This window comes from Oncorhynchus keta, chromosome 2 (genome assembly GCF_023373465.1).
Source record: "Oncorhynchus keta strain PuntledgeMale-10-30-2019 chromosome 2, Oket_V2, whole genome shotgun sequence".
Lineage (NCBI taxonomy): Eukaryota > Metazoa > Chordata > Actinopteri > Salmoniformes > Salmonidae > Oncorhynchus > Oncorhynchus keta.
In genome coordinates this window covers 62,997,295-63,019,293 of record NC_068422.1, presented here as the reverse complement: position 1 = coordinate 63,019,293, position 21,999 = coordinate 62,997,295, and the positions used below count along the sequence as shown (strand labels likewise).

General features: G+C 43.2%; 1 protein-coding gene across 1 annotated transcript; it reads right to left on the bottom strand.

The window, feature by feature from the left end:
- Positions 1–2,627: 2,627 nt before the first annotated feature.
- On the bottom strand, positions 2,628–21,410 carry vstm2b (V-set and transmembrane domain containing 2B). Its single transcript, XM_035743385.2, has 5 exons — positions 20,715–21,410; positions 19,783–19,970; positions 18,919–18,948; positions 17,795–18,194; positions 2,628–3,671 (listed from the first exon to the last, which is right to left on the bottom strand). Exons 1-5 carry the CDS (start codon positions 20,785–20,787, stop codon positions 3,583–3,585), a joined length of 780 nt encoding a protein of 259 aa, XP_035599278.1. The 5' UTR covers positions 20,788–21,410; the 3' UTR covers positions 2,628–3,582.
- Between the last annotated feature and the right edge of the window lie 589 nt (positions 21,411–21,999).

Below are 21,999 nucleotides of genomic sequence, written 5' to 3'. Positions count from 1 at the left end.
GTCTTGTTGGTTAGGAAGTCAGTGATCCACCTGCAGGTAGTCAGATACGGTCAGCTGGTTGAGTTTGTGCTGGAGCCGGTCCTGAATGATTGTGTTGAAGGCAGAGCTAAAGTCCACAAACAATATCCTCACGCATGTCCTTGGGTTGTCGAGGTGTTGGTGGATGTAGGGAAGGCCCATGTTGACGGCACTGTCCACAGTGCGGGGGTCGGGATAGGAAGTAGATGGTTTTAAGTTTGATGTTGTATTCGTCGTATGTATGGGATACACATGGTATACACCGTCCAATGAAATGCTTACTTGCTGGTTTCTTCTCGACAATGCAACAACAAAAATAAATAATAAAAGATAAGAATAGGAACATAAAGTAAATGGCTCAGCAGAATAGAATACATATTTTAGCATTTGGATAATACAAGATGGGATGGGGGCAGGGTAGGGGGGCTCCTGATGGCTGAGGGTGTTGTCAGCTGAGGGGCCAGATGGTAGAGGGCCCTTTCTGTTTCAAAACAACAGTAGAACTAGTTCAGCTGGTTTGGTAGTGGGGTGTTCGCCTGGTGCCTGAGGGGTCTTTTATTTGTTGGAGAACCTTCCAGTCAGATGAACAGTTGTTGGTGGCGAATTGTTTTTCTAGCTGCTCCTTGTAACGGATTTTGAATTTGACCTCACTCTCACACCACAGGATATTAGTTATGTGTTCTCACCCTGACCATAAATGTTATCTCATGGCCCAATACTGAAAATGGAAATGTTTATACTGCATTTAATTTTCTATGTTTGACTGTTCTGGATTATGATGAAGGTAATACTTCTACCTCTCGGTGACCCAGTAAACGCAGCAAATTATATATTGACCCCACCTAGTATATATAGACTACCCCCTGTATATCGCCTCGCTATTGTTATCCTTATTGTGTAACTTTTTATTATTACTTTTTATTTTAGCCTACTTGGTAAGTATTTTCTTCTTCTTGAACTGCACTGTTGGTTAAGGGCTTGTAAGGTAAAGCATTTCACGGCAAAGTCTGCACTTGTTGTATCTGGCGCATGTGACAAACAAAGTTTGATTTGATTTTGACTTGATGTGGCGCTCCAATCGAACAAGGGAGAGAAGGTCTGAAGGCACCGTTACTGAGTCAAGTGCATTCTAAGGCCGGCCTAAATAAGGCAGAAACAGCTTGTTAGCAGGCTCATAACGTTCCCCGATAAGTATCTTCAGAGAAAATCGCTTGATTTGAGAATATGCTCATCCGTATTTGCCATGTGCCTTTCTCTATGCAGCAGTTGTATTTCCACAGTCCACAGAGCAGGACAGTGTCTGCCTTACTCGGCCTTGTCCCTTTAATGCGGCCTGTCCATAACGGGCGGAGGAGGGGCGTGCGCCAGAATGAACCCGACACTGACGAGGAATTACCATTGGGCTCTTTGTTGACTGCCTGCCTCGCCCTACAGAACTCGCTAATGTATTATGCAAACGAGATGTGGCGAAACTTCCTAATACGCGTCCAATGGCCTGGATGTCATTGTCCAGCTCAGTCATTGGTTAGAAGAATGGGCTTTTAGAGGGCGAGGAGGAGACAAAAGAGTGAACGGGGCTGCGAATTTGACAGGAAATGATTTACGGGGCATAGAGAGCACTCAGGGCCTTGTCGGATGTTGTGTAACGCACTTAAATCCCTTGTCAAACACTCATTCATTTGGTGGGCAAACAGCCCCTAAAAAAGGCACTGAAACATAACCGAACATGTTTTAATGTTGCTGCCGTTTTGCTGCTGTTAGCTTTTGCCTATCTGACCTGTTTATTATTTAGTGGCGATATACACTTTTTGGGACAAATGCAGTCCGTACCCAAGAGTGAATCAAAACAATCGTTTAAGAAGGGAAAGATAATAACCTACCAAATGTCAGAAGACGTTGGCATTCAACACTTGCAATGGGAGCTCTGTTTGAGTTTATATCATGTCTGCTAGACATCTATTGAGACCAAAGGATTGTCTGGAGCCAAACTAAAGTTCAAAGTGGAACCAGTCTTCCCATTCTCCACCAATATTAATGTGGTAAACTGATAAACGATGAAAGGGAAACAGACAACAAGAGGAGACTAGGTAGGGAGTTTCCATTGCTCTTCCCTGGGATGCACATGTGACTCCTTTTTGTTAGTTAGACATGCTTACACGAGCGAGAATTCTTCCACTGAATGTGTGCCTATCCTGCTGGAAAGACTACATCACAGCTCACCACTCCCAGGGGACTGCGTTGCGACCCTCAGTCGACAACGTGGGCGCTCAAGTGGTACCTTTTGCGTCTGCTTTGCCAGTATCAACAGCTGCTCAGCTGTCACATATCTCCCATGGATTCAATGGAGCTAAGACACTGGCACTGCAACTGACTTTGGAGAGGTACACACGGACAGGGATGCACACAGGGGCTTCATTACACATTAGCGCTTGTGGAGCACACACTGGCAAGAAAGATCAGTCTGGACAGTGACCTACATACCTAATTCACTTCTAGTTCACGGAAAGATTCATCTCATGATATGGGTCAACCATATACTTTAGGGAGCACTGAGACATGGTTTCCTGTAGGGTCAAAGAAAGCTTCATAGATTTAATGTTCACATGTAAGGCCTTTGATGTCAATTTTTATTGAGAAAAAAAACAACAACTTTTATTTCAACTGGTGTTGGCAACATACCAATACGTCTTTTTGTTTGTTTTGTATTTATAAATGAATGTCTTAACATTGACCACCATATCTTTAATAAAAATAAACATTATTGAAGGTGACTAACAACAACTATGGTAATGTGGGCCTTATTTAATCAAAATATATAAGGTCATATTTGTATACATCATGAAACAACGCTTTGGAGAAATCATAAGAGAGAGAGAGAGAGAGAGGGGCAAGGAGAACGACACAGACTCACAGTCTCCGTGAATGAACGGAACATTTCAAAAAAGCCCCATCTTTGACGTCTGCGAAAAAACATGATGGGTTTCTGCTCAACAGCTCATGCAAATCAACCTAAACAAACATGAGGAGCGGATCTCTTTTAGAATACAAAAAAATAATCGTCCAGAAGCAGATATGATCAAAATAATTTCAAAATCCAGAAAAATGAATTCCAAATAAAAATCCCATTGAACTGAAAATATAATACAAATAGAAAATAAAACATCCAAAGATATCCACCCGAAAATAAATAAGAACAGCCATGCATGAAGCACGGCAGATACTATTTGGAAACAGGATGCAGCGTTTAGTGGATGTTGGTTGTGTGTACGACGTTGCTGTGAAGTTCTTATTCACATAGATTCCTTGTTTCATGCTTCTCACACAATTCATATACATTCAGTTCTTAGACGTGTCCCCCATTAGTCCCAGTCAGAAGACCACGTCTTCTCCTTCTCTTTCATTCAGTCCTTATATCGTCAGTCCTTTCTTCTCCTCTCTTTGCCATTCATTTCCTCACCCTCAGTGATGTGCCGTAACGGTATACATCTATATATATATATATTTCCCTTTCGTTGTTTGGTACATAAAGTGAAAACTTTCGGGTCGTCGTTTGGTTGAAGTCTCTTATTGGGTAAACAGGAAGGGGAGGAGCTTATGCAGGATCAGGAGAGTGATGAAGAGGAACGGGTCAGTGGTGGTAATGGCTCCAGAACCTGGCCAGACAAAGACAACCAGAGGGGGTAGAAAGGTCAGTGGAAATGTCTCTGCTACAAATCAAACCTGCACACAGAAACTGAGGAGAGATTACGTGTTAAAGACAGTACCATGGGATGCCTGGCTGTGGTGAATGGGAACAATTGGACATCCTCCAGAGTTAAGGAAGCTCACGGTAGCTCATGACATCTGTTAACTCCCTGCCAGGAGTAGAATTCTGTATTACCTGGGCCATATTTCACACAATTATGGCTGACAAAATGGCAGTTGTGGAAAATCTCAAGTCTACTTTCGTTCACGCTTCTGCTGCCATGTTCCAGATAGAGGTGAGATAGAGGTGAGAGTTTCATCCACACTGCCAGGCTACCTTTTGAGTCCATGAAATGGTGGCATCTACTTATGCTGATTGTACAGGAAGGTAGGAGACATCCCAGGGAGAACCTGGCCATGAGGAAGAGTGGCCCTTGGATACAGCTCCTAATCCCTGTCTGACACGTTTCATTTTCTGTTTGGGCAGTAGAGCAACTGCTGGCTAAAAGCAGTTTCATTATGACACACGCACACTCTCTCATACGCACACACACATGCATAAACGGACACACGCGGTCACCGAGGAACAGACCCCAACAAACAAAAGGCAGGCCAGATTGATTTTTCAGATCACACACACACACACACACACACACACACACACACACACACACACACACACACACACACACACACACACACACACACACACACACACAGGAACAAGCGCAATGAGTCAATGTTTAACGAGGCTGGAGTTTCTGTGACACCTCTAGTGTGAAACGGCCGTCTGTTTTTCCATTCTCATGTTCTCAACCAGGCCACGCCCCGCTACACATCCACACACCAACACTTCCACCATCCCCCCAGCCCAAAGACATGGTATAAAGACCACACGAACATCAACTCAAAGACATGAACTCTACTACACACAAACAGGGCAATACAAGTGCTTAACAGTGCCTTACAAGACTCACCCGGAGCCAGGCCAGCTGTCTTAATCACAGACAGAGCTGCAGTGTATTCAGGGCAAAATGGAGTGAGTGAGAAAGCATCAGACCAAATGTCTTTCTCCATATTTCGCTGAACGTTGATTCGCTGATTGGCTCTAATCTTCGCATCAATTCCCCTTGTTTCTCCCCCACTCTACTTCGATTGTTTCAATCTCTCATGGCCTTCCATCCGCTCTCTGTTTATGTCTCTGGCACTGTACCTCTTTGTAAACTGTATCCCTCCTTCTGTGTCCCACCCCTCATTTTATTCTTGACACATTTCTTTTCCTTTGCCCTTTTAAAATCTCTCTCTATCTGCTCTGCACTCTCTCTGTCTTCCGTGGTCATTGAGTAGATTGGCTGTAGAGTGATGGACAGCATCTGGACAGGGCAGCTTATCTGAGCCTCCTCACCAAGGATCCAAATGACAGGTGTTTACTTAAGGCTATCTGGAGACAGCCGGCTCTGACTGCTCCTGTCCCCTCATGACGCACCCCACCTCAGCCCCAGCCAGACCCTTACAATCACCCCTTATGGCAGGTGCTTGTCATAGACATCTTTAAAATGTCCAATCCAATGTAAATTAGTTGAAAAATAATTATAATTTCCTGAGTAGAAAAGCACTTTGGGATTGAAATGTGGAAACAGAGCAGGATTATCAGTTGTGATATTGGTAAGGACCAGAGGACTGCCTCAGATCACCTTTTGAAATTGGTGAGTCACGCAATGATCCACCTCTGTTCAAAGTTTGTATCTTGTAGGTATTAGGTAGGTATTAATTTAGCACTGGGAAAACCCAGACTTTTCAGGTGCCCTGCTTGAGAAACCAGAACTTCTTCTCACGCTCGGATGCCTTTAACATGTGTATGAAATCTTTGGCACAAAACCCCTCTGTTCTATGTTCAATTCTACTCTATTCTTTAGAATATTCTACAACTTCATCAGACTCAAGGAAAAGTCATTATTTTCTATCCACAACCACATTAAACCATTGGTTTCACCCTGTGTCATCCGTGGTGATCTCTATCAGACACTCTCCTACTCGGACAATTAAAATATGTGTGCATTGAAGACGGAATGCAGGTACAGCTGTACAAAGCCATGAAAATAACAACATGAATAAACCCACACGAATCAGCTAAAACCTGAGAACCACTCCCCAGGACCATTGTTGCCAGAATCACTTTGCACGTTAGCACAGCGGTCGCCAAACGTGTAACACCAAGACATTACTCCATCCGCACTCATCCCTTCTACTGGAAGCACTACATAAGAGAAAATAAGTTTACACTCATAGGAGCACACACTGCTCCAACTCCAAATTCGCCCCGACACTCTGTAGGGGAATAGTCTTGTTTATCGTTGAACCATGTTTTAGTACCAGTGGGTATCTATCTGTGGGAATGACATCGCTTTGCCTTGAGGGTTCAGAGGACTCTCCACTAAGTTTTGAATCAATCAAAGCATACACTTAACCTCAGAACACCTCAGTGTCTGTAAGATCATCTGCCTACTGCAGATAAATCAGTTAGCCAATGTTTCACGTCCAATGGAAATGTCGGTTTGGGAGAGTAACCTCGACCTTTAAAAATACAATGAATTCAATAGTCTATTTAACTGCCGACAATCTGCGATACTTTATATAACCCACCACATTCAAGTATTTGGAAACTAAAACCTGGGACATTGGGTTAAAACGCCATCTGTGGTGTATGACGTGGGGGTGTTGAAATATGGCAAATGAATGGGCCCAACACATTATTTGGAGATCACATTGCAGCTCATTGGGGGCAAAGTGAAGCAGAAACAATACACCCCTACAGTGTACAACGCTAGCTATGACTCAGCTACATGCCCTATTCGCACAATAATTACTGTCATTAGTACACCAGCCCTGTGAGGTGTACACTTGATTTCTCTCTCTCTCTCTCTTCCTCTCTCACTCTTGTCTCACTCTCACTCTCTGTCTCACTCTCTGTCTCACTCTCTGTCTCACTCTCTGTCTCACTCACACATTAGCAGACATTGACAATTGACCTAAAGCAGAACCCCTTGGATGAGAGGCACAATCTGATCGTTCTGTTCAATATGAGTGTTTTCTGTAGAGTAGCAGCTATGCACTGTGGAGACCTGTAACTAATGGCCATTCGGATGACATCACTATTCTCGAAGGTTACGGTTGGCATCTGCTAGACGGCTGAATAGGGGGATGATTAGGAATCGCATATGGGGGAGGACAAACAGAACGACTGAAAGCACAGATGTGGATAAAGAACCAAAAACCGTTTTCAGAGCATGGATTGTTCAATGGGGAGTGCAACACAACGTACTGCAGATAGAGACAGGAAAAATAAATACAAAAAGGCTATGTTGCAAAGAGAGACAGAGAAAAAAAGAGGGAACTATTGACCGAGCTTGGCTAACAAAGACACGACTTCCACACAGGTGGTTGACTTTGTTCTATTCGTTTGAACACACAAAGAGGGATTTTGTGTGATGTTTTCTCTTGTTGGTGCCTAAGTTTGTCCTCATGGATACAGGGGTCACAAGTGAACGTTCTCTTTTGTTAGGGGGAGGTTGAACTCCAACAGGCTTCTTCACCACATGGAAACTATAAAGCCTTGGAAGTTCAATAATACAAGCTGAGGGTGAGGCAAACAAGTCCTCCTCCACCACTTCACCCTGCAGTGCGCCATAGTTTTGCAACTCTGACTGCTTGGGGTACCGACAATAAAGAGAACCGCTACAGAGTTCTACCATCATGGATTGCCAGCTACCGTTGTTCCATATTGGTCATGTAGTGTCTTTCCTTACAGTTGAAAGGGACCACTTATTTAAGAGAATACTCTCCACTTCTCTAACACTTTTCCCACTATCTCATGGTCTTGGATGAGCTATAGGCTGCAACACAAAGGCCCAATAATAATAGTAATGAGAGTAATGTAAAGAGTAATGTAAAGTCCCCATAACCGTCCAGCCATCATCTGTCACAGAGATGACAACACCAGCGCAGTGCCTTCTTGCCAGGCAAACTATGTAAGTCAACAACGGAAGTCAATCAACATCACATTGGGAGAAGTGAAGTGCTTCCCATACAGTCTGACAGCTACCTAAAACTTGTCATAATTGTCCTTAGAGCGGAGACTGACAGCTAAAAAGCCACATCAGCCCGTTAAACCTCCCCCCAACACACACACACACACACACACACACACACACACACACACACACACACACACACACACACACACACACACACACACACACACACACACACACACACACACACACACACACACACACACACACACACACACACACACACACACACACACAGACAGGATGTGATAGACTGGGTGTTTAATGAGGGATTGAGACAGCTGTCTAGCCAGAGACAAATACTCTTGCCAAGGGATATCAAGGTAATCCAGAGTAGCAAGCAGACCATTGCATTTTGGGTAGGTGTTCAAGTGAGCTCTTGCATCATCACTGTCTGGCTGTCCTCATGCTCTATGCCATCCTCCTCACTCCCTACCAAACAAGTTCACCTGCCAAGTCCTTTCGATGAACTGTTGAGTGCACACAGTCACAGTTTTTAATATTATTGCATATCGTATTGCCAGCAGCATACCACCCTGCATACCACTGCTGGCTTGCTTCTGAAGCTAAGCAGGGTTGGTCCTGGTCAGTTCCTGGATGGGAGATCAGGTGCTGCTGGAAGTGGTGTTGGAGGGCCAGTAGGAGACACTCTTTCCTCTGGTCTAAATAAATATCCCAATGCCCCAGGGCTGCCCTGTGTAGGGTGCCCTCTTTTGGATGGGACATTAAACGGGTGTCCTGACTCTCTGAGGTCATTAAAGATCCCATTGCACTTACTGTAAGAGTAGGGGTGTTAACCCCGGTGTCCTGGCTAAATTCCCAATCTAGCCCTACAATTGGCTCATTCATCCTCCTCTCCCCTGTAGCTATTCCCCAGGTCGTTGCTGCAAATGAGAACGTGTTCTCAGTCAACTTACCTGGTAGAATAATGGATAAATAAATAAATTGCATAGTCAACTTCTTTCTCACCTCACTTTCACTGTGAATAATACAAACAGCAACATTATCGAACTAACTCTCACATCCACAATGTGGAATATTTCCACTTACCAAATGTTCCTTTTAATCAAGCAGTCCATAATCAATATAGATAGTCAATCATTCTAATTAGAATATTCCAGTGAATTAATTTGATGATTGATTCATTAATGATCTAAGTAATAGAGGTTCACATTGCAATTGGCTTTCAGATTGGCCTTACATACAGGTTGATTTCGTGAAACAAGTGAGCCGAATTACTGAGATACTTTAAACGAATCTGAAATATTGTTTTACGTAAGGGACAACACTATTGTATAAATGCTTGGGAGGTGCCGCAAACAAAGAAATGCTCCGAGATGAAAATCTTTCGAATAATATTCTGTTTCCAATCTTGGAAAATGCTGGGAGTAGAGCTTGTGATTCCACAGATGGTTGTATTCAAGTTTCAACAAGGTACCATTTCACTGTTGTGTCGTCGTTTTTCCGTTCGTGAATTGAGAACCAGGAGGAACATTCACAGCTGTGCAGTCCGCCACACTTTCCACTGTGAATTCATGATAGACAGCCACCATCCCCAAAGTGTTAGCCACTGATCCTCCATGGGACTATCAATCTGGTTCCCTGTGAAGCGCTGGAGAATGGTGCACTGCAAGTTGATCTGTTATCCCAGCAAGGCCACCAAACCCCCAGATGAAAAATGAAACATTTGAGAGGCAATTTGAGACACCTGACAGTGTGCTGAGGGGCCAGCTTATCTGCCCCGTGCCCGTGGCATTTCCCCTTTAATATTAATTGTTTCTGCCACTCAGCCAGATGACATTGCAGAAAAGTGACAGATGCACGCATTTCCGAGAGGCGGGCCAGATCACATTTTTTTCCCCCCTCAACTGTTGTTATTGTGGTACGACAAGGGAGGGCCAATCTTTCACGTATGCCAGGGTGCTTTTTAACCTTCACAATCTGTTGACAAATATGTTGAGGGGTTCACTTAAAGAAAGAAAAATCTGTCTCCCACAGTCAACGTAAACGTGTCAGGAGGGCACTTTTTACATGGATTGATTTACTGTATTTGATTTAGTCTGACAGAGGTACATGACGAGAGACAGAGAAGCAAATGCTGACCAGACAATTTGAAGGAATATTGCGCTGCTATATATGAAAAATAACATGCATCAGATTCTCATAATTCAACAGGTGAGTTTGCCTTGCTCTGTCCTGGACAATCAAGTTAAGACAACAAGCCCAGAGGTCAGTCTGTAATACCTCTCTGATCCTCAGATGATGTTGTTTTCCCGATACTAAATCATTATTTAGAACTGGAGCATACATGTATCACTGCTCAGTATGATGTGCATATATAAATGTTGGTCAGTCAATCCAATTGCCCTAACAATGGCTGCCTAACCTCGTTTTGTAATCTAAACAGAGCATTATTCTGCTCCCGAGTGGCATAGCGGTCGAAGTCACTGCATCTCAGTGCAAGAGGTGACACTACAGTCCCTGGTTTGAATGAAGGCTGATTCACATCTGGCCGTGATTGGGAGTCCCATAGGGTGGTGCATAATTAGCACAGCTTCGTCCAGGTTTGGCCGGTAGGCCATCTTTGTAAATAAGAATTTGTTCTCAACTGACTTGCATTGTTAATTAAAGGTTAAATAAAATTAAAATAAATCAAAACAAAGTAAAAAGGTAGTAACTGTTCATTTGGCCGTAAAGGAGTCAATGTCATTTTTGCTACATTAAATACGTGGACAAGAATACTGCCTCTATTGTATTGTGTTTTGGAGAAAATGGGGGTCATGTTAAAAGAGAGAGAGAGAGAGGAGAGAGAGGAGAGAGAGAGAGAGAGAGAGATAATGAAAGAAAGACAGATAGAGAGAGAGAGAGCGAGAGGGAGAGGGAGAGGGAGAGGGAGAGAGAGAGAGAGAGAGAGGGGAAGGAATCAGAGGAATCAGTGAACTGGCAACGATATTGTTTGATTTTTCTCGCCAAATGGCCGCCTCTGTCTCGCTTCGCTAAGGACAGGGTTGGCCGAGCACGCTGATCCACAATGCCAGTTCCTAGGAGAAGGCCATTTACTGTGCTCCAGGCTATTCTCACGTCCACGGTACATGTCCAGGATGGCAGCATCCGTGTTCTGAACACGAGGAGGACGAACAGCATGGTGCCATTCTATTAGCTCGGTGTTTTCAGCATTATTACCCCTCGGTTGGCAGTTAGCTTCATTCAGAAAGTAAGGGATTCGGATCACATAGAGAAGACCAAATGGATCCCTGGCCTCTGGATGAGAGAGTCTGCTAAATGACTAACATGTAGAAGTAAATGCAGGCTTCCAAATGACCAATTTGCACAACTCTGTTGATTACATTTTCAATGGAACTCAAGGCTCTGTAGATGGCATTGGCTTCAAGCATACCTTTAGATGTACATGTTGTTGGATGATATTACTGAAGTCGGGACTAGTAGTGACAGCAGAGACGAAGCACTGCACTCGGGGACACAGGTAGAGTTGTGTAACTGTTTCCTCTGGAGTCCTCTCTTCCAGTTATGGCCCCATTAGCTGTCCTCCTCTGCCCCGAGGACAAGGCCACAGCAACGGGAGAACAGCCACCCCAACAAGCCACAGCACACGTCGAGCTGACACAACACTGAGTACGATAGACACAATAGGCAAGGAACAGAGAATGAAACTTCCCACAATGTCTCCTCCAAGGGGCCTCTAATGTCTTTCGGAAAACTTCCCATCAGGAGTTCCTTTCACTCTAATCCCCACACAGAAGTATAGAACCCTTGAGGGGAGAGACACGCCCCGTGTAAAGAGGCCAGAACCCTGGCAACAGCCTATCATTAGAGGAGGGCCTTGCTCTACATTACCCCCTTAGTCACCCTGCAAACCACCAACGCACTGACAGCAATAGCCAGGAAAGAGGAGGAGTCTGGACACATGCTTCGAGCCAGAGATATGAACACGGTCTCCCTGGCTGCTTTCACATCACGTCTGTACACACACACACACACACACACACACACACACACACACACACACACACACACACACACACACACACACACACACACACACACACACACACACACACACACACACACACACACACTAAAAACATACATCAGCACACAGTTACATGCTAACGCACATAATCAGACAAGTGTGGTCCCACATACTGATAAGTGTGCATCCACCCCAGCCAGACATGTCTCCCATGCTGCACCACCACTGCGTCAGCGGCTGTAAGTCTGATATGGCAGAAACCCTCCCGCGGAGTCTGTGAAATTGAATTATTCAGGAGTGCGCTTCATCGATCAGTAGCGAGTCTGACGTGTGAGATAGCCCCCTTCTCGCTCTCTCCAAGGGCTGCATTAAGGCGCGCTCACGTTATAGTGTGGAGATCATGAGGAGACCTCATATCCATGGCCATTGTGAATCACATCACATCTTCATCATTTCTGTCTCTATATGGTGGACACTATAAAGGCAAGAACCTGTCACTCTCCATCCTAAGCATTCACCCCCCCTTGGATTTCTCACATTTTTTTTGCATTATGATGTATGGAGATCTATGAGAATAGAAAGGTTCAGAACTTTTGTGAAACATCACAGCACAGTTGAAAAATATATAGCAAACAATTACATTGATGGAAGCAAGGATCTATCTGCAATATTAAAGCTGGTAGATCACAAATTAGTATAGTGTAATATATACACACACACATACACACATACATACATACATAAATATATATATATATATATACACTAATTTGTGTCCCCCACACTTCTAAAACCAAAGTTTCGCCCCTGGTGTAAAGCAGGTTTTCTTCTAGGATTGTGCCTGTGCTTCATCCCGTTTCATTTTATCCTGAAAAACAACCAAATCTTTGCCGATGTCAAGCATACCCATACCATGATACAGCCACCACTAAGCTTGAAAATAAGGAGACAGTTACTCAGGGATGTGTTGGATTTGCCCCAAACATAAGGCTTTGCATTGAGGACAGACCCCTTGACTTTTTCCACATTTTGTTACATTGCAGCCTTATTCTGAAATTGATTACATTGTTTTTTTCCCCTCATTAATTTACACACAATGCCCCATAATGACAAAGCAAAAACAGTTTTTTAGACATTTTTGCTAATTTATAAAATATAATTAACTGAAATATCATATTTACATATCACGGAACCCAAACCGGCTGCGTGCGTGCGCCATCAGCGCTATCGTGCATACATTTATTTTGTGTCCCTACACCAAACGCGATCACGACACGCAGGTTAAAATATCAAAACAAATTCTGAACCAATTACATTCATTTGGGGACAGGTCGAAAAGCATTAAACATGTATGGCAATTTAGCTAGTTAGCTTGCACTTGCTAGCTAATTTGTCCTATTTAGCTAGATTGCTGTTGCTAGCTAATTTTATAAACATTGAGTTGTTATTTTACCTGAAATGCACAAGGTCTTTTACTCCGACAGTTAATTCACACATAAAACGGCCAACCGAATCGTTTCTAGTCATCTCTCCTCCTGCAGGGCTTTTTCATCTTTGAACATTATATGGTGATCGGCATCTAAACTTTCATAGTCTTACCACGACTACCGGAAAAACAGTTCATCTTTCAATCACCCACGTGGTTATAACAAATGAAGAGATGGCACGTGGGTACCTGCTTCTATAAACCAATGAGGAGATGGGAGAGGCAGAACTTTCAGCATGATCTGCATCAGAAATAGAAAGGAGTTCTATTTTAGCCCTTGGCATTGCAGACACTCGTTGGCGCACGCGGGCAGTGTGGGTGCAAGAATTGAATATCATGGATTTCTAAATTTATTGTGCGGCGCACGCGATGTGTCCGGTCTGGACAGCATGTAAGAATTCAGATCATTGTATTCAGTACTTTTTTGAAGCACCTTTGGCAGCTATTACAGCATTGAGTCTTTTTGGGTATCACGTTACAAGCATGGCACACCTGAATCTGGGGAGTTTCTCCCATTCTTCTCTGTAGATCCTCCCAAGCTCTGTCAGGTTGGATGGGGAACGTTGCTGCACAGGTATTTTCACGTCTCTCCAGAGATGTTTGAGCGGTTTCAAGTCCAGGCTCTGGCTGGGCCACTCAGGGACATTCAGGGACTTGTCCCAAAGCCACTCCTGCGTTGTCTTGGCTGTTGTCCTGTTGGAAGGTGAACCTTTGCCCCAGTCTGAGGTCCTGAGCACACTGGAGCAGGTTTTCATCAAGGATCTCTCTGTGCTTTGCTCCGTTCATCTTTGCTTTGATCCTGACTAGTCTCCCTGCCACTGAAAAACATCCCCACAGCATGGTGCTGCCACCACCATGCTTCATGTAGGGATGGTGCCAGGTTTCCTCCAGACATGATGCTATACCCTTCCCCAGATCTGTGCCACTACACAATCCTGTCTCGGAGCTCTACTGACAATTCCTTCGACCTCATGACTTGGGTTTTGCTCTAACAAGCACTGACAACTGTGGGACCTTATAGACAGGTGTGTGCCTTTCTAAATCATGTCCAATCAATTGAATTTACCACAGGTGGACTCCAATGTTGTAGAAACATTTCAAGGATAATCAATTGAAACAGGATGGACCTGAGCTCAATTCTCGAGTCTCATAGCAAAGGGTCTGAATACTAATGTAAATAACATATTTCTGTTTTTCGTATTTAATAAATTAAAAAACATTTATAAAAACCTGTTTTCACTTTGTCATTATGGGGTATTGTTTGCAGAATGATGGACATTTATTTTTCTGTTATTCATTTTATAATAAGTCCGTAACGTAACAAAATGTGGAAAAAGTCAAGGGGTCTGAATACTTTCTGAAGGCACCGTATATACTGCAAAAGTATGTGGACACCTGCTCTTTGAACATCTCATTCCAAAAGGATGGGCATTAATATGGAGTTGGTCCCCCTGTTGCAATTGAAGATGATTATTTTTACGTGCTACAGATAAGATTATTTTTACGTGCTACACTCTTCAGCACTCGGTGGTCCTATTCTGTGAGCTTGTGTGTGACCTACCACTTCACGACTGAGCCGTTGTTGCTCCTAGATATTTCCACTTCACAATAACAGCACTTAAAGTTGACAGGGGAAGCTCTAGCAGTGCAGAATGTGAAACTCATTTTTCAACCACTCCACAAATTTCTTAACAAACTATAGTTTTGGCAAGTCGGTTATGTCTACTTTGTGCATGACGCAAGTAATATTTCCATCCTTTGTCTACAGAGAGATTATTTCACTTTTAATTCACTATAACACAATTCCAGTGGGTCATAATTGTGCATACACAAAGTTGACTGTGCCTTTAAACAGCTTGGAGAATTCCAGAAAATGATGTCATGGCTTTAGAAGCTTCTGACAGGCTAATTGACATAACTTGAGTCAATTGGAGGTGTACCTGTGGATGTATTTCAAGTCATACCTTCAAGCTCAGTATCTCTTTGCTTGACATCATGGGAAAATCAAAATAAATCAGCCAAGATCTCAGAAAAAAATGTGTAGACCTCCACGAGTCTGGTTCATCCTTGGGAGCAATTTCCAAATGCCTGAAGGTACCACGTTAATCTGTACAAACAATAGTACGTAAGTATAAACACCATGGGACCACGCAGTCGTCATTCCGCTCAGGAAGGAGACTCGTTCTGTCTCCTAGAGATGAACGTACTTTGGTGCAAAAAGTGCAAATCAATCCCAGAACAACAACAAAGGACCTTCTGAAGATGCTGGAGGAAACAGGTACAAAGTATCTATATCCACAGTAAAACAAGTCCTATGTTGACAAACCTGAAAGGCCGCTCAGCAAGGAAGAAGACACTGCTACAGAACCGCCACAATAAAAAGGCAGACTACAGTTTGCAACTGCACATGGGGACAAAAATCATACTTTTTGGAGAAATGTCCTCTGGTCTGATGAAACAAGCATAGAACTGTTTGGCCATAATGACCATCGTTATGTTTGGAGGAAAAATGGAGAGGCTTGCAAGCCAAAGAACACCATCCTAACCGTGAAGCACAGGGGTGGCAGCATCATGTTGTGGGGATGCTTTGCTGCAGGAGGGACTGGTGCACTTCAGAAAATAGATGGCACAATGAGGAAGGAAAAATATGTGGATATATTGAAGCAACATGGGTATTCCATATGGACAATGACCCCAAGCATACTTCCAAAGTTGTGGCAATATGGCTTCAGGACAACAAAGTCAAGGTATTGGAGTGGAAATCACAAAGCCCTGACCTCAATCCTATAGAAAATTTGTGGGCAGAACTGAAAAAGCCTGTGCGAGCAAGGAGGCCTCCAAATCTAACTCAGTTACACCAGCTCTGTCAGGAGGAATGGGCCACAATTCACCCAACTTATTGTGGGAAGCTTATGGAAGGCTACCCGATATGTTTGACCCAAGTGAAACAATTTAAAGGCGATGCTACCAAATACTAATTGAGTGTATGTAAACTTCTGACCCACTGGGAATGTGATGAAAGAAATAAAAGCTGAAATAAATAATTCTCTCTACTATTATCCTGACATTTCACATTCTTAAAATAAAGTGGTTATCCTAACTGACCGAAGACAGGGAATGTCCTTGGATTAAATGTCAGGAATTGTGAAAAACTGAGTTTAAATGTATTTGCCTAAGGTGTATGTAAACTTCAGACTTCAAATACATACAGTGCTCAACAAAAGTTTGGACACACCTACTCATTGTGTGCAAAGCTGTCATCAAGGCAAAGAGTGGCTATTTTAAAGAATCTAAAATCTAATATATATTTTGATTTGTTTATCATGTATGTATACAAAAGTATGTGGAAACCCTTTCAAACTAGTGGATTCACCATTTCAGCCACAGTCTTTTCTATTTCTATTCACTCTGTCATTTAGGACATTATTGTCGAGTAACTACAATGTTGCTGATCGATCTTCAGTTTCCTCCCTTCACAGCCAGTGAACTCTGTAGCTGTTTTGAAATCACTATTGGCCTCATGGTGACATCCCGGAGGAGTTTCCATATTCTCCTACAGCTCAGTTAAGAAAGACTTTTGTTGTGTCTGGGTGGTTTAGTACATCATCCACAACATCATTATTAACTTGACCATGCTTAATAAAGAGATATTCAATGTCTAATTTGTTAATGTTACCCATCTACCAATCACTGCCCTTCTTTACGAGGCTTTTGAAAAGCTCACTGGTCTTTGTAGTTGAATCTGTGCTTGAAATTCAACACTTGACTGAGGGGCCTTATTTATGTTGTATGGGGGACAGAGGAAGGGTTAGCCCTTATTACTTCATACAGAGTGAGTCCATGTAACTTATTATGTGATTTTCTAAGCTTCATTTTACTCCTGAACTAATTTAGGCTTGCCTAAACAAAAAGGGTGAATACTTGTGCAACAACTATATTTTAGTTATTTCATTTGTAGGCCTATTCATTTGTTAACATTCTTTTCACTTTGACATCATGGAGAATTGTGTGTAGATCAATGACAATGACATTTCAATCCCACTATGCCACGCAAGAAAATGTGAGTAAAAAAACAAGGGGATGAATATTTACGATACCTACTGCGTATACATACACGCCTTCCCTCACTCTCCATAGTCTGACAAAAACCTCTGGCAAAATCAAATGTCTCAACTGGTGGCAAGATAGGTAGATGTGTCCCAGCATGGATAAATGCATTTTTTTTGTATTATGATGAAATAAAGAATACCTCCCGGTAAGAAACACTGTCATGTGAAGCAATATAATTACATGTAACAGGTTGTGTTCTCTACACAAACATCATCAAATATATTATTTGTAAATAACATTATATTATTCAATGACAATAAAAGTGTCAGTGTAATTTATTATTCACTCAAAGAGGGTAAATCACCGATCTGAATGACATGCTCCTGATGGTCTGACAGGAGATGGAGTAACACACACAAACTCCCCATCTTCCACCCTTGTATCACTAGGTGTCACTGTTGCACTTTAACTTACCAGCTCCGTGCTGCTGTCGGAGGATGGCCGCATTGCCGGGCCTTGGCGAAGCTGAGGACTTTGCTGCAGAGGCGGTGGTCATCGTGCTGGAGGGGAGGGGGCCATTTCCCGCTGGAGGAGGCACACGAGGCCTTCCCTGACCCGGCTCAGAGGTAGCCCGCCCCCCGGCCACCGCGTCCTTGCTGTTCCTCAGTGGCCATCTATTCTGAATGTGGGACACGGCCTCCTCGGCCACCATGCCATCACGCGGAATCACCCGGAGGGTGGCTTGAACCTTGTATTCCTGAGTCTCGTCGGAGTACAAGTCGGAAACCCGGCACTCGTACACCCCTTCGTCCTCTTTTCGCACCTTGGAGAGACTAAGCCTGTGAGATATGGCGCTGCCCTGCACCCTCACAGTCTACAAAGAGAAACAGAGAAAGGGAGAAATTGCTACATGCACAGTATAACCTGTTGGTTTCGATAAAAAAAATATGTCTATATCAAAGTAGACTATGCCGGCCACTCATTAGACTACTGCCACATATGCAGCACGCGATGAGGGCTTATGGGTTTGATAGCCTAAATCCTAAAGGCCTATAATCCCCCCAAAATCTTAAACGTGTGGACGCAGTCTCAATAGAGAAATAACGTGCTTCTCCGCAGGAAAATGCAATAACGTCGCAGTTTAGTGGTGGGCCTAAACATGGCAGATTTAATGCTGCCTGGTGTGTGGCAAGTCTCTGGATACATTTCAAAACAAGATTAGGCTATATTTATATTATAAAGGCGACATGATAATGGTGAGCCAGCCAGGTTTGAGCCAACTGTACAAAATGGAGTCGTAAGTATAGAAAAAAACGATGCTTGGAAAAATGCCCACTTGCAACAGAGGCGTGGACAGTTACCACCATAGCTTGTGCTAAAATATTGTCCATCGACCTCCATAGCGACACTTGGCCATATGATGTGGCTAGCCCTATGATCTTGAACAACGTTTATAAACCTTTTATTACTCAAATGCATTATGGGACTTAAACTGTGCTGCCATATACAACATTTGAGGAAATCAGATAGATATCTACGCTACGATAAAGTTTTAGCGTGAATGCTTCAGTTGGATACGAGGAAACAAAAACACTTACGCTTATTTTTGTGGCATCCTTTTGAGTGACCTGAAATCAGAAATTTGTCGAAGTGTTATGGTCAGCCAGAGACACAAGACTGCATAATACTATCGTTAATAGCAATTACACTTTAGGATATGAGCTTCAACACAATTGGAATTCCATGTGCAATTTTGAATCGCTTTCGACATTGTACAATTGTTTCTACAGCTGCGCGCATTGGAATCAGCACCATGGACAGCAACAGTTGCGTTGTTCCCGAACCTGCCCGAAACAGCGTGCATTGACATCAGCACCATGCATGGACAGCAACAGCTGCATTAACTCTCGAGCTGTCATAACTGATCGTTTTTTGTTTTCCAATGCATGTTTATTGTGCTTAAATAACAGAGCAGATACTACTGATGGGGTTGTGCTGTGTCCCGGAGTCGATTGAAACAGAGGCACAGATTGCGTAATCATGTTACAGTTATCCAACAGCATTATGGAATATTCCAACGTGGGTATTTCTGCTGCATGCATGAGAACTCTCCCTGAACTAATTTTAAAATCAAACAAGTACCATTTGTATCATTAGGTGTGACGCCCCCCTTCCCGCACAATATACACACCCCCTTCTGTAATACGAATGGCCACACAGTGTTTATAATCTCCAGTATATCCCTTCACGTGCTTTTAGTCGGCAAACATGTTGTAATGGAGTCCATCAAATAAATAGCGACATATGTCGTACATATGGCGATGCCATCATGAAAGGACACACAGCCGTAGCCGTACGTGTCAATCACTTTTGGTGCAACTTCGAACATTTAAACAGAGCCCCTCTCAGTAGTTGCCCGGGAGCAGCCCAACCTGCCCTCTCTGTCATGGGGACAGCATTACCTTGGCTCTGTTCGCCGGAGCGCTTATTTGCAGTTCGTGTGCAAGTTCTTTAGGTGTTGTCTCCTTTAGGTACCACCACTGGATCTCAAGCGAGAAGGGCGATGATCCGATGGCCCGAAAGGCGCACGGCATCTCAACGTCTTCTCCCTCACTGACACTCACATCTTTGGGCACTTCAGTAAACGTAGCTAACATTGAGAAAAGAGAACGTATAGAATAGATTACTATGTTGGAATAACACATTTACAAAGGTCTGAGATTACGTAGCCGCATGACAGACAACTGACATGCGCTTTAGTGAGATCCGTTTCCACATTGTCTGTATTTCGCAATACAATCATTTTCAGGTTGCCATTCAATTTAAATATCAGTTTATATTAGTTTAAGACTTAAAAGAAAATAGACAATGAAGCAATGACGCAAAGGTAGCCTACACAACTAGGCGTATTGGCTTTATGTGACCTGTGTCCTGTGTACTGTGAATTATGGAAATGACCATGGCGTTTGATATAACCTGTAACGGAATAAATACAAGTATTTGGTCACTATGAGAATACCAATTATTGTTGCTTTACGTGTTTTGAGAGATCATGTTGATCTAGCATTAGGCTTAGCATAACTGAGGAAATGTGGATATTATGCAAAACTGCTGAAGCACAGTCTTGACATGTGTTCGTCTAATACTTGAATCCTATCAATCTATTCTCTCACCCATGTATCATTTAATCGATAACGTAATTCGTTTTTTTTTAATACTCATAACGACCAAGTCACTGCAGCATAATAATGCGCTCGACTTCAAATAATGACCCGGTCCGGTCCATATCACAACAGCTTGAAATCAAAAATCTAACCACAGGGGCTGTTAGATTGACAGCATTTGTGTTCACCATCAAAAGCACGGCATGCCACGACTATCAAAGTTGACTTACCATTTACACAGAAGAACAAGGGTGCGTTAAGAATTAAATAATAAAGGACACCGTTGAGTCCCCGTTTTTCCATCTCATAGATATATATACCAGGGTCGTTAGATTAGAGAGCGCGTGAAGACGGTCATTTGACCATAAATGTATCTTTATAACATCAACATTTCAATTTCCATGATGGGCAAGCGTTCGTCTCTGATATGTTGGGGGAATTCGTTAGCTTTCCCAAAGATTCAAGATATTTCACAAGATCCAAATAACGTACTCCAATATGTTTTCCTGCCAGCCTGGCGAAAAACGTACAATCCAAAGGTGCGAACCAGAATACCCTCTCTTGATCAGTGAGAATGTTCTGCAGCTGCTCTATATTCTGTTATTATCCCCTTATAACTGTGATTCCTTATTTCCTGATGTGCTTCAGGTCGAAACCAAACTTCTTCTCGGCTGAAAGAAACCTGCTCATTCTGCTTTCCACGTGAAGGGAATGTTTCCCGGGCACTTCTCCAAGACCCATTACATAACCATCCTTGTGTCCGCTCCCATAAAGAGGACCTGCGGTGGACGAGATTCCCGTGTTTTGTACTAAGACCTGGAGGATCAGTAGATAGGTCCCAGCTTCGCGAGCGGATCCGTCTGCTTTGTGTGCGTGTGCATATCAGTGAGGAGGCGCTTTAGCATTTCCAAACCCACTAACTTAGTGTGGCGTGCGCGCGACGCCACCGATAGCTTGACGCGCGTTGAAACCTAATCAACCCTTCCCTCAAATCAACGCGCGGCACAACCTATGAGGACAATTCTCACAACCTGACGTCCAAAAGAAATGCCAGCCCTTAAAACATATAGAATCAAGATGATTCATGCTGTTTTATTTCCAAAATCAACAAGCCACTCTAAAATCAGCAGGAGCCGAGATTTGTATTTATTTAATGTGAAAAATAGGCCTACAGAAAAACTGCAGCGCTTTCTACTTTTGTTGTTGCAGTATTGGTCAGCTGTCGCACAGCCTCTGATATTATAACCACCGGGATAATCCGTATTCCCTCAAACAGACAATGTTGTAATTCGGATTACAATCAATCTCACTATGATATTGAACCACTCAACACAGTCTTGCTCCTATTTAATCATGTTGTGCTATTTGCTTTGAAAATAAATAGGTCATTATGTCAATGTCACCCAATACATGTCATAACGGTTTAAGGTTTGATGATTATGATGACTGGTGTGACCAGCCTGCTGTGACACACACACACACACACACACACACACACACACACACACACACACA